This window comes from Camellia sinensis, chromosome 5 (assembly GCF_055761805.1).
Source record: "Camellia sinensis isolate YWXY chromosome 5, ASM5576180v1, whole genome shotgun sequence".
NCBI lineage: Eukaryota > Viridiplantae > Streptophyta > Magnoliopsida > Ericales > Theaceae > Camellia > Camellia sinensis.
In genome coordinates this window covers 174,944,780-174,964,865 of record NC_138965.1, presented here as the reverse complement: position 1 = coordinate 174,964,865, position 20,086 = coordinate 174,944,780, and the positions used below count along the sequence as shown (strand labels likewise).

The window sequence follows — 20,086 nt, the reverse complement described above, 5'->3', positions numbered from 1 at the left end:
TTTAGTGGAAGATACCCATGTCCACCAAATAATGTCCTGTAGGTCTGCCAAACCAAGAGATTCTTGTTTGGCATGACCCCTTAGGCTGCTGTATTTGGATTAATTGTGATTTGATAAAAGATTTGTGAAAGAAAAAGAAAAAGAGAAAAAAATTAACTTATATTTCATTCATTTTTACTCTCCATCCACAAATTCATACTTAAATTCTTAATCAAAATACAATCTTATACTGTGAATGCCTTGAAACATAAAAAAAAAAAAAAAAAAGGTGAAAATGCTAATATAACCTTAGTGTTGAAAAATATGTTTAAAAAAATGTATTAAAATGTGTAAAAAAATATATAAAAATATTTTGAAATATGTAAAAAATGTATGGAAATTATAAAGATTTTAATATTTTTAAATTCTTAAAGACAATTTTAAAACTATCATTAGTAAGACCCAATATAAATGTGGCATTTGTGTCATGGCTTTATGGAGACAAAGATGCCAAAGATTGTGACCTCAGTTTCCCCAAAATGAAAAGGTGATGAGTCATATGGATGTCTTCTATAGGCCTTATCTCATTTCCTTGTCCAATGGGAAACCTAACCATTTCAAACCACTAAAAGAGATGATAATGACAAATCTAAGGATAAAGCACCATAGAAAAAAATGACTACAATAGCACATTAACAAGTCATCACCCTCCAATCCTTCATTTATGACCATATTATATACCTTTATTTATTTACTTATTTATCACCATCAAGTCTCTTCAATATAATAACATTTCATTGTACCCCTTAGTTATTGTGTGTATATATATGCTCCCTCAAATTAAGCCTGCTGGAATTCGCATAGTTACAAAAGTCATTGTTGCTAAGACTTAAGATATTCTGATCTTCTTCCTTTATCTTTGTTCTTGTTATTCTTTGTTGGTTGGATTTGAACATGACAATGGGTGGATTTGAGCAAATTTATGAAGATAAGGCCTCCAAGAAAGATGATGGTAGTGATGCACAACCTGATCAAGTGTTGATTATGGAAGGTGAGAATGATAGAAGAGACTCCGAATCCTCCATTGGAGATTCAACTAGTTCTAGTACTGTATCATCATCTTCTTCAGCAGATCTGATAGATGATGCAACCTCTTCAACATCTTCTTCATCACCTTCACATGGTCCTTTGTATGAATTGTCAGAGCTCATGGACCAACTCCCCATCAAGTGAGTGATCACTACTATAATCTATCTATACAAACACACAAATATGTGTATATATATATATATATACTAGATGTGGTGGCACACATGATAGATATGCATAGGATGGTTTCCTTCCGGCAAATAAAGTTGTGAAGGTCCAATTGAATTAAAAAAAAATGAAAGAATTTTTAATCTAAAAACTGAAACAGTTTTTCAATTGTGTAGAACTTGTAGTTGATGCAAAATTTTAGATTCAAGTTTGCCCCAAAATTTGTGCAACTATTATTTGTAGGACAAATTGTTAGCAAAAATAGTGTGACGGAGTTTACACCAACTTGCGTAACATAATATAATATATATATATATATATATTGATCAGTGACATAGATTTTAAACTTTAGAAACATCTTCACACGTCAGATAAAACTGTATATATCTAATTTTTTCTGCATCCTCAATTAATAGCAAACAAGGAGGGCGGATAAGGGGTCATAAACTTTCAAAAAGTCTAATTACCACGTAGCATTTTGAGTATTTATTTATAATAAAAAAATTGTATTTTAGCCCCTTAATCTATGTAATTTTAATTTTACTTTAGCTTCTTCTTTGCAAAATATATGGGTCAATGACGGGAATCCAATTCACCTCCCATGCTCCTTTTTTTGTCTTCTTGAATTTTATTAGTTCATTGCTCATCTAGACAAACTATGAACCAATAAAATTGACAAGGACATAGAATGGAGCGTGAGAGGGGATAAGTGATCAAGATTTGCTGCACAATGACAAGAGTCTTATGCACTGAATTATCCTTTCATATATATTTATTGTATCTAGATGTATGTGTAGGAGGGGTCTTTCAAAGTATTATCAAGGTAAGTCTCAAACTTTTGGATCCTTGGCTTGTGTGGAGAGCCTTGAAGATCTTGCAAAGAAAGTAAGACAATCATGCAGTAGGAGGAAAATGAAGTCATGCAAAAGCTATGGAGGAGGGGTAGACAATCATAGTACATATAGTCCCAAAGCTACCATATCAAAGAAAACTTCAAGTTCAAGGTTGTCTCTCCTATCTTCACTAGGTACCAGAGGTACTTTGTTCAGTAGTTGTAAACATCCCATATTCATTCCTGTACAGAAGAACCTCTAATGTAATGTGCAAACTTCTTGTAATTAACTTTGATTGGCTTTTGTTGTTCTCATCGTTTGTCTGAAATATATTTGGTGAAATAAAAATCTTCACTATTTCAATTATCTTTGGATGCAAATGCAGTTGTATTATAGACATTTTGGTTCCGTTGTTTGCCTTGAGTTTTAAAAAATAAAAATAAAATAAAAAACTTCACCCCTTTTTTAGCAATTACTGAACTCATCAGTTTTTTTTTTTTTTTTTTTTCAAATTATAAAAAGTAATTTCCAAACTCCACTTCTTTGTCAATCGATTACTGGTTATTTATAAATATAAAAAGAATTACATCCATAATCATAATCCAACAATTATAGAAATCCAACTTAACAAAGAGTCTCTATAATAGGAAATTAAGAAAGAAATAAATAATAAAACAAAAAAAGTGCAACAACTAACTCAACAATGAACCCTATATACTACAAGAAAAATTATCAATTTTGTTTTTGATAAAAATTGACCCCTTGATCACCAATTGAATAGGTATTGTTGGGCTCAGTTAACCCACCTCAAAGCCTAGATAATTTAAATAGTTTATCTTAAAGGGTCCAATAAACAAATTATTTATACCAAAAAAACAAAATTGATCTGACATGAGTAGTTGTCTTAAAATAATGAATCATTTATTTTTCTTAAGATAAATGCAATCTAATCATACAACTATTGATATCCAATTATCTTGATTTTTGAATGCTCTATTCAATAGACCTTATTAAATGAACTGTGCAAATAACCAAAATAGGATCTGAAATGAGCCCATTCAAACCCAACAAAATCTCAAGTTAGATGCACAAATGGAAAGAATCCGTTCCCAATTAAAAAGAGTATGCATGCATCCAACAAACTACTTTCTTTAGAATATGTTTGAATCATAAATTTTTGAATCAAAAGATAAAAAGAAAATAAAGTAAAAAATGTTAAATTATTTCTTTAATTTATTTTTATTTTTATTAAATATTAAAAATAGCATTAAGATTGCAGCAGCATCTTTCAGAGCATCATGAAAAAAGACAAGTAATAAATCCAAATTTAGGTATATATATTTGCTAGTGCCATTTTCTTGACCAATATAACAGACATTTTCGAAATTATTCAAACAACAAATTAACAAAACATTGTTTTCAAGCCCAAGGAGAAAGCAACCTTCCCCAAATAAAAAATTGTTCAAACTGGAACAAGAATCCGATCCTGTTTGCTTTGCTCATATCGCTTAATAATATATTATATACAAATCGGCAATTACAAATCTCTTATTATTGGTTTGAATTATGAATTTAAATAGAAATTTAAAAAAAAAAATTTAACTTATGTTAAAATTTACCATCACCTACCACACACTTACCATCACCTACCACACACTCACCTACTACACTCACCTACCACCACCATCCACTACACCTACATCTATATAAGAAACCATTTGTAATAGACAAAATATCAACAATACATCAATCAATAATACATCAGTTTTTTTACATGGTATCAGAGCAATAAGATTTAGGCCTATATTCCTTTTTTTCCGGCGGGCAGTCGACTGGCACCCATGCCTTTGCTGCCCGCTGGAATTTTCAACACCTCCTTTCTTTCCACCATTCACCTGAACAGGCACATTTCCACCACCGCCGCCGCCAGGGCCGCCCTTCTTACCGCCATTTCCTCCATTACCACCAGCACCAGCACCGCCACCAGGCTTGGCCTGAGCATTCATAAGCTGCTGCCCATTCATCACCACATTGGGAATCATCTGACCATCACCCATAACCGGTTTCAACTTGCTCATAATCTGATCAGCCATTTCATCATCCAATTCATCGTCATCATAGTCATCATCATCATCATATTCATCAAATTCATCATCGCTCAGATCATTGTCCTCGGGCAAGGTGAACCTCACCGCCTTCTGGTTCGGGTCCTTGTTCAAGGGCACGGGCCCACTGAGTCCCTTGAATTGGGGCATCTTCATATCTTGAAGCACTTTCATTTGCTGCAGCTGTTGCTGAAGCTGTTGCTGTTGCTGTTGCTGGTTTGGGGCTCCTTGTGGACCACCGCCTTTGGGCTGGTTATTACCATTAGCACCCTTCTGAACCTTGTTGTTTCTTGAGCTTTCTTTGCTCAGTGCCTCTCCGACCCATTTGTTTTCTCTCATTTTCTCTCTGTTTTTGTTTGGGAAAAGACCCAGAACAGAGAACAGAAAACAGTGAAGAATCTATCAGCAACAAACTCCTTTTCTCTTTCCATTATTGTACCCTTCTGGTTGTTCTGTTTCAGTTCAAAACATGAGTAAAGAAGAGTTCTTGAAGATCCAGACTTGTGTTCTGAAAGTGAACATTCACTGTGATGGTTGTAAGCGCAAAGTGAAGAAAATCTTGCACAAAATTGATGGGGTTTACAAAACCAATATAGACTCAGAACAGGGGAAGGTGACAGTGGCAGGAAATGTGGATGCAGACACACTGAGCAGCAAAACCAAGACCCAGCTCAGATTCGGTTTACATCTCTCTCTCTCTCCGCAAAACCCACCATATTTTTTTTTTTAACCCACTTCACCTCTCCACTCAAGGACATCCACCTCTTTGTCCACTTTTCAACCCTTTCCTTCCTCTTTTTGCACCCCACTCACAGATTCACACACCGTCACTAGTTTTTTAAATCATTATTTTATGTTTTATTTTTTCTTTTTGATCATTACACCATTGCCCCAACATCCTCCACTCACAAATATTCTCCCTTTTCTTTCTCTATTTTTTATTCTTACTATTATTATTAAACACAACAAAAACAAACCACACCCGACACACCCACTATCTCTTACAATCATTTATCATTTTTAATATGTAAACATATACATAGATATACATTGACTTCAATTTCTTTTCTTTTCTCTCTTTTCTTTTCTTTTCTATCTATCATATATATTATTATTATTATTATTATTATTATTATTATTATTATTAAAAATAAATAAAAATAAATAAATAAAAAAAAACATTGCAGGTTTTCACAAAACCGTGGGCCACGAAACCTTTTTCATTATTATTTCAAACCAAAAAAAAAAAAAAAAAAAACCACAAACCAAACAAAACGACCACACCCATAGTGGGATTTTTCTTCTCTACTCTGCCGCCGATCTCTTCTTTTTGCCTCCGTCCTGGGCAGTCCTTGACGGTGTTGCCTCCGTGTTTCCCATGCCACCGAGCACATTCAATCCCCCCTGCTCCTCCACTGCAGCATATGGAGGACCTCCAAATCGAAACATCACGGTGGCCTTCCGCTTCAGCTCCTTGTTTTCCGCCTTCAGCACACTTATCTCTACTCGCGCATCCTTATACATGTGTTGGAGCAGAGCCAGTTGGGAGTTTAACTGTTGCACCTCATTTGTCCTGCTCTGCAGCCGGTGCGACAAATTTGTGACCGCAGTCATGGTTTCCACACATGACTTCAGAGTATACTGATTGGCCTCAATATCAGTTTGCACCGCCATTTTTTGCTCCACCGACCGCATCGGAAAGTTCAACGGAGCAAAACCAGAGGTGTTTGGTTGAGGTTCACTGGCCACCGCACCAGTTATTTCTCTTGTGGGCTCGTTCAGTTCTGGAAAGAGCGTGAGCAGACCACGGGAAGAGGAGGCCATGTTTTGGGTAGCTGGACGGGAAGAAGAGGCCATGTTGCTGAGTGTTTCAAAGACGGGTTGGTTACAGCGTATTACAGAGTTTCTCTCTCAGGCAAGGAAGAGTTTTTTCAGAAGATTTTAGCAGGTTTTCTGCCTTAGCCTCCGCATTGATTTATATAGAACATGACGAAGCGGCAGACACGCGCATCATGCGCCGCTCGACGCTCGCCGACAATATGGGCGCGCCTTTTGATGGCACGTCTTTTGATGGCACGCCTTTTGATGGCACGCCTTTTGATGAATTGGGCACGCCTTTTGATGGCACGCCTTTTGAAAGATTGGGCACACCTTTTGAGGGTGCAACTTTTACAACGGTCCGACATGACCCTATAAACTGTCCCGACATTGATTCCGGTTAGCTCCTTCAAGGGTCCGACAAGACTCTGTAAACTGTCCCGACATTGATTCCGGTTAGCTCTTTTATGGGTCCGACAAGACTCTATAAACTGTCCCGACATTGATTCCGGTTAGTTTCTACAAAGGTCCGACAAGACTCTGTAAACTGTCCCGACATTGATTCCGATTAGTTTCTACAAGGGTCCAGCAAGACTCTGTAAACTGTCACAACAACAGTGTCTGCTACAACGGTCCGACATGACCCCATAAACTGTCTTCACATTTGGTTGACCTTTTTCTTTTATTTTTTTAAATTTTTACCCAAATCCATAATCTAAACACAATCTAAATGTGTCTAAATTTGGCAATTAACAGGGTAATTGAGGAACAAAAAAGCTGTGACAAAAACTATTCATACCAAGAGCTATATATGCTTAACAATAGGAAAACGTTTTAAAATATTCTAAATACAAGGCGTATAGAATCTACATTTGTATTCCCAAACTATAAATGTCAAAAAAAAAACTTCTAAGAGCTTGCTCCATGAATTTCTATCTTAAGATGTCAGATCTTGTACACAGGTACAATACCGAGTAGATTAAAGCATTTTCGCATGACCGCTGCAGTTGCTTCACACAGCGAGAGCCTGCTTGTCTCCTCTGCTGACCCGACAACCTGTACAATTTTAACAATCATGAAATTGATTCAAAAGTATGCTGTTAATAGTGTGTAAACCAAAAACATCTTCAATTACAAGATAATAGTGCATCATTTCATCCATCTCAAAAAACCCAAGCAAAAACCCATATATCTACCTCAAACTTAAACAAGCAAAAAAAAAAAAAGTGACTTTTATAGAAACTAAAAAATATGCACACTCAGATGAGTATGCTTGTAGACGTCCCCGAACGCCCTGGGAGGAACAAGTCCCCCGTTCCGTTCGATATTGGGCTCACTATAGTTCGGACTCTCAAATTGTCACGGTTCTAAATCTGAACCAAAGAGTCCAAATCCGACAAATCGTTTTGACAAAACAGATTTTGAAAGAAGTGCCAAACATGGACTGCTTTGCCAGATACAGAGTTGCCACCTAAATATTTTATTTTAGGGGAAATTTAGGAAACCCTGACTCGTTGCCCAAGGCCACGTGTCCGTCATCACCAAAGTTGCCTCGGCTCGGGAACTTGGGTACGATTGGGGAAGGTCACTTCGTGAGCACCCCCGCTCGCCCGATCAAAGATCGGCCTCTACTAACCATGATATCGAGTTTTGAAAACATTATGTGTTCTTATTCCGATTATTAGCCTAGGTTTACTATGTGATGCGCACAACATACAAGTATAAACTGGATCGCCTGAATTGGAACAAAACATTTCATGTTTGTTTGTTTGAAAGTGGTTTGATGGTGCTACTCGCAAGTAGGCTAAGACGTGGATTTGCCACCCTCAGGTGGGCTCAGAAAACATGATTTTGCCACTATCTAGTGGGCTTAAAACACACAGTCAACGAATTGTTCCAATTCAAATAACCCAACCTTCACCCACAGGCATTCAGACAATTTATATCACATAAGCACATAGCCTCATGGTAAGCATGCTATCATGACATTCACTCACACGCATGCAAGGATGCTAAAGCGTAAAACTTACCGAGTACTCCAAGCCAAAACAGAAGCTAATTAGAAATCCATGCATGATCCTAATTATACAGAAATGCCTAATGCAACACATGCAAAAGTGCAACTATAGCAGGCTCGGCTATTCTAGACATGGCATATGAAATGTTACAGCTAACATGTATTCAACTTGGAATTGAAAATTCAATGCAGTTAGTATGATGCGCCGAGCCCGATGCATGCAAGACAGATGAATGAATGCAAACATGCTATCATACTGTATGCTAATTGAAACATGCCCTAATCTAACCATCATAAGCAGGTAAATAAAAAGGAGAAAGACGTGGGGTTGGAAGACATACATCACACACACGCACACTTATTACAGTTGTGCCCTTGCTCGGAGGGTCTGAATGAATAATACAGTCCCCAATAAATAATTACAGTCCAAATAATTACAAAATCCTAATTAATTAACAAATTAAATTAGGAAAGCAATAAATTAGCATGCAAGCCAGGGACTGCCTCAAATCTGCTCCGGATGATGAATGATGCATGCTCGGGTTGCCTTGTGCGGAGACTCCCTCGCGATGCCCCGGTTTGCCTCTGTTTGCAATTGTTCTTGGAATGCGTGCCAAGCTCCGGAAGGCTGCCGATTTCTGATTTGCTGCAACAGAGAGCAACAAAGGGGCATGGCAAAGTATTTTCACATATGTATGCATGACTACTCTTCAGGGAGTGTAGTCCTCGATCCTCGTGCCACCAATCACGCATCTCAATGCATGATGGCCGGGGAGTCGAATTGCATGACTCAATATAGAATGAATGCACATGAAAACACAACAGGGCCTAGACTTCATCATGGATAATCCGGAGTGTCAGCGACCAGGAATTGAGATACGTTCCGTCACTCGGAGTACGAAACGTACCTCGTTCCTCGTGCTCGGGCTAACTCCTATCCCAAGCACAATTCAGTATGCATGACATGCATGAATACAACTAAGATACAACCTAACATGCACAATGCTATAAAATGGCATACATGATGCACGAGGTAACATGGCATACACAATGCGCTAACATGCAACCTAGCATACACAATGCTATGAAATGAAATGGCATACACAATGCACAAGGGACTTACACCAACATGAGTGGACCTCAGCCACACTCACATAGGAGGCCATAAGATGAAAAATGAGACACTCGAAATGCGTGCACACATGCACGCAAACCGAAGACCGACCCTAAGGCACGAATGCCACTCTACCAAAGCATGGCAAGGCATGGAATATGGAAAACTAGCATGCAAATTTCAGTACCAAAATATGATGCAAAACAGCACCGAAACATGGCAATATGGTACCCGATGTATGAAATGAAACCCGAAACGCAAAACTAAGCACACGCAATGGCCTATAGCTATACAAAGCATGCATTATTTGATTATGAAGTATGAAGACAGGAGAAGGACAGTCCCAAAACATGCATATTTTCAGTTTATAACAAGTCTCAAATATGAACACAAATAGGGCTAATCTATCATGCAAAAATGGCCCCAAAATAGAGATTAAACACAAAGGGACAGCATCTGGCCCCAAATGGCAAAGATCCCTTCAACGAAGTTGAATAGGGGCTCAAAAAAAGGTATTTTACTATTTACATCAAGCCACGAAAATAATAAAAAATAAGGCCAAACTATCATGCAAGAAATGAGCCAAAAGGGAGACAAAGAAGCAAGCGATGGTTTCTGGCCTCAAACATAGGAAGGCCCTTCAACAAAGTTGAAGAGGGGCCCAAAACATGGTATTTTACAGTTTATGATCAAACCCAAAACAGTGCACATGCAAGCTTAAAATACTATGCAAAATAAGGCCTAAAAAGAGGTTTAAACACAAAGAGCAAAAAGGGAGCTTCAAACAGCAAAGGTCCCTTGATCAAACATGAAGAGGGGGTCAAAATAAGGCTATTTATAGTTCGGACCAAAGCCCAAAAATACAAGCACAAGGGGTTAACAAAACATGCAAAAATAAGACCAAAAGAGGGATAAAGAGGCAAGTGACAAAAGCAAGCCTCAAACAATGAAGAGCCCTTCAACAATGTTTAAGAAGGGCTCAAAATAAGCTACTTTACAGTTTATAACCAAGCTCAAAACAGTTTACAAATAGGCCTAAAATACTATGCAAGAAATAGGCATACAAGAGAGGTAAAGAAGCAAATGTAAAAAAGAAGCCGCAAACAAGGAGAGGCCCTTAAACAAACATGAAAAGGAGCTCAAAAAAATTCTATTTTAAGTTAGGGTCAAGGCCCAAATATGCAAGCAAGTATGGCTTAGAAAGCATGCAAAAGAAGCTCAAAAAGAGGAAAAGTGTGGCTCACCCTTGTAGATCAAACTTCAACAGCCTCTTGGCTTGAGAAAAGGTGCTCCTTGCCTCTGGAAAACCAGCTCCAAGTGTTGGAAAGGATGGTGGTGGTGTGGTGTTATGTGGTGGTGTAGAAATGGTGTAGGGTTTGGAAGATTTTGAGGGTTGGAGTGTAGGGAGAGAGAGATACAATATAAGAGGCTTAAAGCAATTTTTGTAACCCTTCAGATGGGTGCTGGAGGTGCTGTTATATAGGCAAAAGAGGGGGAAAAAGGGGGGGGGGGAATGGGGGAAATGAATTCAAGTTTCTACCCAAAAGTGCAGCCCCCGGATACACAATCTGGGGGGAAACAAAATACATATCTGTAATGTACCTGGAGAGAGGATCAAGGCCGGCTGGTTTGCTAGGGTTTAGGTGGCCGGCCAGCTCTCCCCATGGCCGGCCGGCCAAGGGTCAAAAGGGTCAATCAGTTTTAGTAGCCGGCCACTCCAGATTGGTGGCCTCCCATGTGTGCACAACACAACCATGTGGTCAAAAACTAGAGAAAGTAAACTAGGAGAGAGAAAAGTCCACTTTTAGGAGGGGTTCAAAAGGGTCACACACAATTACTGGCCGGCCATGTGATATTGGTGGCCTCCCAGGTGTGTACAACACAAATATGTGGTTTAGGGCTGGAAAAAGTGGCCTTAGGGTGGTCAACATTAGCTTTCAAGTGAGAAAAACGGGCGATGGAGGGCGATGGAGGAATAAAACTGGTTGTCAGAACAATTACTGGCCTCCCACCCTTCTACGACCTTCTTATCAGTGAAACAGAGGTCCCTGCCAAAAATGAACCCAAACCGATGCAAAATGAAGGTTCGGGGGCCGAAACGCGCAGCCCGAGGCCCCGAAAACTGACTGTTAGGCACCAGAAGTGGTGTTCGACCACGAAGTTGGTCTCTCGAGCCTCAGTGTCCCTCAAAAGGGAGCAAATAAGATGCATGCCAAAAACCGGAGCAAACAGAGGTGGTTAAGCGGTCCCGAACCAAGGCACACGGCCAACGGCTCTAGAAAACTGGAAACCAGACTCCAAACGGGCAAACTGGCCTACGACCACGAAGCGTAGCCTACGGCCATTGAGAGATGATCTACGAGACCTCTCCCTCCCTTCGGGAAGAGAAAACAGAGCCTGGTTCGCAAACCGAGGCAAAGCATGAAAGAGTCCGGAAGTCCGGAGGCAAGGCTCGTAGCCGAGACTCTGAAACTTCTGAATGAGCACTATATGCTATATCACCGAGCGCTCAACTGGTGACGTCTGAGTCTCAAGGTCGGTCAAAAATGGGGTGTCTACAATGCTTAAAATCGAGAATTACAGATTGGTTGTAGCAGAAAGACCCATGAGTGAGTTTGAATTCATTCGGCAGTTACAGAAGGGTAATTTAGGAATAAGAAAAGTTATGACAAAAGCGTTCATACCAAACCCTATACAATTTATATAATAGTATAGCATAGATCACCCCATGATGGTGTCAAATTCTTGCATAGATAAACCTAACAAATTCAAAATTAAAAGAGAGGCCCTGCTTTATGACTTCTAACACTACAGAAAGGGGGAGAGAGAAATAAACAGATATACCATTTAATGTATCACTAGTTCTAGATTCAAAGAAAGAATTCTATCCCTATCGGTATTCATTTGATGTTATTTTATCCCTATCAGTATTGATTTGATGTTATTTAAAGATTCTCATACTCTGCATTATCACAACAAATGAAAACGATGTTGGAAAAATGGTTTATATAGACATATTTTGGGTCAATTTTGAGCCCAAAATTGAGTGGGCCCTGAACATATTTTGGGACGGGTCCGAAGAGGTGAAGTGTTCCTTGCCGTGTGACAAGTCACACGGTGAAAACGGAACGTCAAAACCATTTATGAGTGAATGGGAAATTGAAGTCGTTTTCAGATTCGTGGAATAAGAAATTTAAGGAAGTAAATGTGGGTTTCTTTAGAAAGGGTTGTCCTACATTGAAACTTTAAGAGAGTTTTGTTGAGTTTATAAGCTCTAGCCTACAATACTTGGGTTGGGCCCCAAAGAGCACCCCAAGTTTGTAGAAGGAAGGAGTTATAGACAAAGTGAATCTTAGCCCAAACCACCACACACGCACGTCGCTTCCGTCCGGCCTCGGTGGGCACGGGCGCGGGTCGGTTCTAATATTAATTTTTTTTCCAAAATTTCTTGCGGGAAAAATTAATTTTTGTAATTCGAATTTGAATTTGAATTTGAATTCAAAATTCTTGTCCAAATGTTGTGCCACCTTCAGTTCGAATTTCCTGCAGTTACATCAAACTGATTTAATCAGTTTCAATTTTGTTAGACAGTCCAAACAGGTCTTAATTTGTTGAACCACCGAACAGATTCAATTATAAAAATGTCCAGGTAGTTTTTCAGCAATCTATCCAGATCTATTTGATTTTCAAAACAGTATCTGTTGACAAGTTTTGCACCTGTTCACTACATGTTTTGCACCTGTTCGGGACAGTACTTGTGTACCTATAAATACCAACATTTCCAGCAGTCTAAGAGATCCGAAAATCAATATGAAAAGTCCCTTTTCCTTGTTGTCCATATTATATCTGTTTGCATTCATTTTAATCTTCATTCTAGTTTTACAAATAAATTTTCAGAGAGTAAGAACACAGGTTTGTTTCGCCGAACAATTTATTTTGGAGTGCTACTACAAATTGGTTAAGATCATTGTATCCTGGGAGATAGACGCCACTCAACCGTAAGCACCGTAGCGGGACGAATCTGTCTTAAGGACAGAGTGTCACACACTCGACTTTGTCTTTTATTTTGTAATTCGGTTCGATAACTAAATTCGGTATGTTATTTATTTATTTTGTTTGAATTAGTTTCAATTTATTTTATTTACAAAGATTAAGACAGATTCGAATTATTTTGTTTACAGAATTTTTCGTTTGTTTCCTTTTCTCTTTCTTCTTTTAAGAAAATTATTTTCTGTGGATTTACAAAATAATATTCTGGTTGGAAAAACAAATAGTAATTATATTCTATTTGACAAATAGTAGTAATATACTATCTATTTTCTTTGACAACTAGTAGTACGATACTGGTGTCATTAACAATTCAGAATATATTTTTGTGAAATTTTTTCATATATTAATTTTGGGTTTTAGAAATTATTTTCTGAGTTTTCATTACTTAAAATTTTGCTTTAGTATTTTAATTATTGAAGTGTTACAGAAATTAATTTTCTGTGTGGAATTAATTTGGTTGAATAAAATTTTATTTTATTTTCAAATTAATTGAAAAATAAAAGTTATATTCTTATTTTTTTATTTTACAGAATTTAATTTCCTGTGTGGAATTAATTTGGTTGAATAAAATTTTATTTTATTTCCAAATTAATTGAAAAATAAAAGTTATATTCTTATTTCTTTTATTTTACAGAATTTAATTTCCTGTGTAGAATTAATTTGGTTGAATAAAATTTTATTTTATTTTCAAATTAATTGAAAAATAAAAGTTACATTCTTGTTTCCTTATTTTTTACAGAATTTAATTCTGTGAATTTGGTTTAATTTTCTTTGTAGTGTAAATTCTAATTATAATTTTGTTTTATAAATTAGAATTGATGGCTATTGAAACTAATACGCAAACAAGTACTACTGTGGTGGCTACAATGACGCCAACCCTCTCTCCTGTTGTAATAGTACCGGTAAATCACGGTGAAAACCCAAAGAAGTTCTCAAGAACTGACTTTAAAAGATGGCAACAGAAAATGTTGTTTTATCTTACAACTCTGAACCTGGCTCGTTTCTTCCGTGAAGATGCTCCTATCTTGAAAGAAGATGAAACGGACCGGCAAGTGGTTGCTGTGGTTGATGCCTAGAAACATGTCGATTTCCTTTGCCGAAACTACATCTTGAACGGACTTGACAACACATTATACAACGTCTACAGTCCTATTAAGACAACAAAGGAACTTTGGGAGTCTTTGGAGAAAAAATACAAAACGGAAGATGCCGGCTCAAAGAAATTTGTGGTTGGCAGATTCCTAAATTTTGTAATGGTTGATTCAAAAACTATGATCAGCCAAGTTCAAGATTTCCAACTCATTCTGCATGACATTCACGCAGAAGGTATGTCTCTCAGTGAATCCTTCCAAGTTGCAGTCTTAATTGAAAAATTACCAAAAGGCTGGAAAGAATTCAAGAACTACCTCAAACACAAGCGCAAAGAAATTTCTATGGAAGAATTAATTGTGTGTTTGAGGATTGAGGAAGAAAACCGCAATTCTGAAAAATGGGCTGGTAAGCATCCTATGGAGTCTAAGGCAAATGTGGTGGAACATGCTTCAAAAACCAAGAAACGAAAGTCTTCTGGAGAATGTTCATCACAAAGCTCTAAAAGGGGGAAAAATAAAAAGTACAAGTTTAATGGCAAATGTTACATCTGTGACAAAGAGGGACATCGGGCGAAAGATTGTCGTAGCAAAGCCAAAAGCAAAAGAAGAACAAGCAAGAAGCCTGCTCAAGCCCATATGACCGAAGTGGACAAAATTTCCAATGGTGTAGATGACATCAATCTTTTTGCAGTTGTTTTCAAGGAAAATCTTGTTGGAAATCCTAAAGAATGGTGGGTGGACACTGGTGCTACTCGCCATATTTGTGCCGACAAAAAGATGTTCACATCTTATTCTACAGTGGACAATGGTAAACAACTTTTTATGGGCAACTCCTCAACTTCCAAAGTTGAAGAATAAGGAAAGATTGTACTCAAGATGACATCAGAAAAGGAACTCACTCTCAACAATGTGCTGCATGTACCGAATATTTGCAAGAATCTTGTTTTCGGATCTCTGTTGAGTAAGAATGGGTTTAGACTAGTATTTGAGAGTGATAAATTCGTACTTACTAAGAATGGGATGTATGTAGGAAAGTGTTGCGTGTCTGATGGTCTTTTCAAGTTAAATGTAATGACCGTTGTACCCTCAGTTGTTAATAATAATACATCTTCTTCTTACTTGCTTGAGTCTTCAAATTTATGGCATGGTAGACTAGGACATGTTAATTATGGATCTTTACATAAATTAGTTAATATGGAATGTTTACCTAAATTCGACATTGATTCAAATCATAAATGTAAAATTTGTGTTTAGGCAAAATTATCTAAAACTCTTTTTCATTCAATTGAAAGAAGTACGGAACCACTAGAATTAATTCATAATGACATTTGTGATTTTAAATCAATTCAAACCAGAGGTGGGAAAAAGTATGTTATCACTTTTATAGATGACTATACAAGATATAGTTATGTTTATTTAATTCGAATCAAGGATGAAGCTTTGAAAACTTCCATTCAATATAAGAATGAATTTGAAAATCAACTTGGTAAGAAAATCAAGAAACTTAGAAGTGATAGAGGTGGTGAATATGAATCACCTTTTGGTGAATTTTGTAAAGAACATAGAATAATTCATCAAACCACCGCTCCTTACTCACCTCAGCAAAATGGAATTGCTGAAAGAAAAAATAGGACTTTAAAAGAAATGATGAACGTCATGTTAATCAGTTCTGGATTACCTCAGAACTTGTGGGGGGAAACAATACTTTCTGCTAATTATATTTTAAATAAAGTACCCCGAAAAAAAGTGAATCAAACACCTTATGAAATGTGGCATGGTAGAGTACCATCCTACAAATACTTAAAGGTGTGGGGGTGTTTGGCTAAAGTGGCTATTCCTAGTTCTAAAAAGATAAGATAGGTCCTAAGACCATTGATTGCATTTTCATTGGTTATGCTAAGAATAGTAATGCATATTGGTTTTTGATTCATAAATCAGAACATACCGAAATGCATGTAAATACTATTATTGAGTCTCGGAATGCATCATTCTTTGAACATGTATTTCCAAATAAGACTGGACAAGAGACTAGTAACAATAAAAGATCTCATGATGCCATTACTAGTCAGGATCAAGAACAAGAGCAAGAGTTAGACCAAAATGAGGAAGATGAACCTAGGCGTAGTAAACGTGCTAGAACCTCAAAATCTTTTGGTCCAGATTTTCTAACATTTTTGTTAGAAAATGAGCTTTTAACTTTTAAAGAGGCTATGTCCAGTCCCGAAGCTCCTTTATGGAAAGAAGCTGTCAACAGTGAAGTTGAATCCATCTTGCAAAATCACACTTGGGAATTAGTGGACTTGCCACCAGGTTGTAAACCTCTTGGGTACAAGTGGATTTTCAAAAAGAAAATGAAAGCGGATGGATCAATTGACAAATACAATGCAAGACTTGTGGTCAAAGGTTTTAGACAAAAAAAAAGGTCTTGATTACTTTGACACATACTCACTGGTTACTAGAATAACATCTATTAGAATGCTAATTGCGATTGCATCGCTATACAATCTAGAAATTCATCAAATGGATGTGAAAATCGCTTTCCTAAATGGTGAGTTAAATGAAGAAATTTACATAGAACAACCAGAAGGTTTTTCTGTTTCAGGAAAAGGAAAGAAAGTGTGTAAATTGGTTAAATCATTATATGGTTTAAAACAAGCGCCAAAGCAATGGCATGAGAAATTTGACAAGGCAATGATATCAAATGGATTTAAAATTAATGAGTGTGACAAATGTGTTTATATTAAAAACACAGACAAAAGTTATGTCATTGTATGTCTTTATGTAGATGATATGCTCATCATAGGTAGTAATAATAACATGATTAAAACTACCAAGAAAATGTTGAATAAACATTTTGACATGAAAGACATGGGCATTGCTGATGTAATTCTTGGTATGAAAATTACCAAAACATTAAAAGGATATGCTATGTCACAATCTCATTACATTGAGAAAATACTTGACAAATTCAGCAAAGATGATGATCATCTTGCTAGAACTCCTGTAGATGTTAATTTGTATCTTTCTAAGAATGTACAGGAAAGTATTTCGCAATTAGAGTATGCCCAAATTATTGGAAGCTTAATGTACTTGATGAACTGCACTCACCCAGATATAGCTTATGCAGTAAGTAAATTAAGCAGATATACGAGTAATCCGGGAGTAGAACACTGGAAAGCAATTATAAGGGTTCTAAGATATCTCCGATTTACTCGTAACATTGGACTTAATTATACTAGATATCCAGCAGTACTTGAAGGATACTGTGATGCAAATTGGATATCGGATACTAGAGACTCGAAGTCCCACCAGTGGGTATGTCTTTACTCTTGGTGGGGCGGCTGTATCTTGGAAATCTTCCAAACAGACTTGCATTGCTAGGTCTACTATGGAATCAGAATTCATAGCTTTAGACAAAGCTGGGGAAGAAGCAGAATGACTTCACCACTTCCTTGAAGATATTCCAATTTGGCCAAAACCGGTGCCTGCTATATGCATACAGTGCGATAGTCAATCAGCTATAAGTAGAGTACAGAGTCATATGTATAACGGTAAGTCATGACACATTCGTCGTCGACATAATACCGTGAGATAACTACTCTCTAATGGAATGATTTCCATTGATTATGTGAAGTCTAAAGACAACATAGCAGATCCACTAACCAAAGGGTTAGCAAGAGAGCTAGTTGAGAATTCATCGAGAGGAATGAGACTAAAGCCTATTAAATAAGAGTTACCACAACGGCAACCTAACCTAGTTAACTGGAGATCCCAAGATCTAGGTTCAAAAGGACAACCGAGTTGTGTATGACTCAGAAGGATCACTGGGGAGTCCAACTCCTACCCATTTCTATGATGAAATAAGTGATGTCTGTAGAGTTTTAGGTTAAGTAAAACTTTTAATGATTCTTATATCTAGGTAAACCTAGTGGAATATAGCAGGATACTCTTCATAAGAATCACCTATGTGAGTGTGAACTGAGCCGGTTCTATGAGATTTGTGAAGGGCTACAATTCTCTAGAGCACTCATGAAAGACCAGGTTGTTCAGGGCCAAAATGAACACAATAGTGAGAACTAAATTGTGTCTGGAGATATACTGTGTGAGTTCTATTGTCTTGGTTTACACAAACGGCTGAACAGTTCAAAACATCGTGTTCACTGATTAGCTAGTAAATCCAATAGTGTTTCACAAGGAAAGGTTCAATGCCAAAAGCTACCTATCCTTTGCAGAATATTTCCAATTTCTGTACTCTCTGATATTTGATCATGTTGTTGCATTTTCTCGCCGTCAAATTCCATTCATGTGGGGGATTGTTGGAAAAATGGTTTATATAGGCATATTTTGGGCCAACTTTGAGCTCAAAATTGAGTGGGCCCCGAACATATTTTGGGACGGGTCCGAAGAGGTGAAGTGTTCCTTGCCGCGTGACAAGTCACACGGTGAAAACGGAATGTCAAAACCATTTATGAGTAAATGGAAAGTTGACGTTGTTTTCGGGTTCATGGAATAGGAAATTTAAGGAAGTAAATGTGGGTTTCTTTGGAAAGGGTTGTCCCACATTGAAACTTTAAGAGAGTTTTGCTGAGTTTATAAGCTCTAGCCTACAATACTTGGGTTGGGCCCCAAGGGGCACCCCAAGTTTGTAGAAGGGAGGAATTATAGACAAAGTGAACCTTAGCCCAAACCACCACACACGCGCGCACGCACCGCCGCCGCCGCCGTCCGTCCAGCCGAGCCAGGCGCGAGTATGGGTTGTTGGTCGGGTCGGTTCTAATATTAATTTTTTAGACAAAATTTATTTAAATCTTTTCCAAAATTTCTTGCGGGAAAAATTAATTTTTGTAATTCAAATTTGAATTTGAATTCAAAATTCTTGCCCAAATGTTGTGTCACCTTCAGTCTGAATTTCCTGCAATTACATCGAACTGATTTAACCAGTTTCAGTTTTGTTAGACAGTCCAAACAGGTCTTAATCTGTTGAACCACCGAACAGATTCAGTTATAAAACTGTCTAGGCAGTTTTTCAGCAATCTGTCCAGATCTGTTTGATTTTCAAAACAGTATCTGTTGACAAGTTTTGCACATATTCACTACATGTTTTGCACCTGTTCGGGACAGCACTTGTGTACCTATAAATACCAACATTTCCAGCAGTCTAAGAGATCCGAAAATCAGTCTGAAAAGTCCCTTTTCCTTGCTGTCCAGATTATATCTGTTTGCATTTATTTTAATCTTCATTCTAGTTTTAGAAATAAATTTTCAGAGAGTAAGAACACATGTTTGTTTCGCCGAACAATTTGTTTTGGAGTGCTACTACAAATTGGTTAAGATCATTGTATCCTGGGAGATAGACGCCACTCAACCGTAAGTACCGTAGCGGGGTGAATCTGTCTTAAAGACAGAGTGTCACACACTCGACTTGGTGTTTTATTTTTTAATTCGGTTCGATAAATAAATTCGGTATGTTATTTATTTATTTTGTTTGAATTAGTTTCAATTTATTTCAATTTATTTTATTTACACAGATTGTTGTTCCAACAAAAGATTGATCTAAATCTCATACCTAACAATTGAATAAAATTTTGTGAAGTACTCGGATAAATTTTTCTCTTTTTTGGGATAAATAAGCAAACCTCATTGAAAAAGTATCAAGATGATGCAAAAAATACAAAACCAACTTAAAAACTAGCTAGCAAAACACATATCCAAGAGCAAAGCAAAACAGCTAAACACAAGTATATCAAAGCAACTACTGAATCAAGTCCTCTACAAAGTCAACAAAAGTCAGCACATCCGGGTCAACTGATAACAATACCCTA

At 37.3% G+C, this 20,086-nt stretch overlaps 2 protein-coding genes across 3 annotated transcripts; one reads left to right on the top strand and one right to left on the bottom strand.

Annotated features, from left to right (window-relative positions):
• The first annotated feature begins 636 nt into the window (after positions 1–636).
• LOC114274593 (protein OXIDATIVE STRESS 3) lies at positions 637–2,435 on the top strand. 2 transcript variants are annotated; one of them, XM_028216557.2, is made up of 2 exons: positions 637–1,208; positions 2,034–2,435. In XM_028216557.2, exons 1-2 carry the CDS (start codon positions 934–936, stop codon positions 2,329–2,331), a joined length of 573 nt encoding a protein of 190 aa, XP_028072358.2. In that variant the 5' UTR covers positions 637–933; the 3' UTR covers positions 2,332–2,435. The 2 variants fall into 2 exon arrangements, with proteins under 2 accessions (XP_028072358.2, XP_028072357.2); XM_028216556.2 differs by having other exon boundaries at positions 760–1,208; positions 2,022–2,435.
• A 1,243-nt stretch (positions 2,436–3,678) lies between these two features.
• Positions 3,679–5,005, bottom strand: LOC145790997 (uncharacterized). Its single transcript, XM_082870482.1, has one exon. The coding sequence runs from the start codon at positions 4,511–4,513 to the stop codon at positions 3,740–3,742; it is 774 nt and encodes a 257-aa protein (XP_082726608.1). The 5' UTR covers positions 4,514–5,005; the 3' UTR covers positions 3,679–3,739.
• Between the last annotated feature and the right edge of the window lie 15,081 nt (positions 5,006–20,086).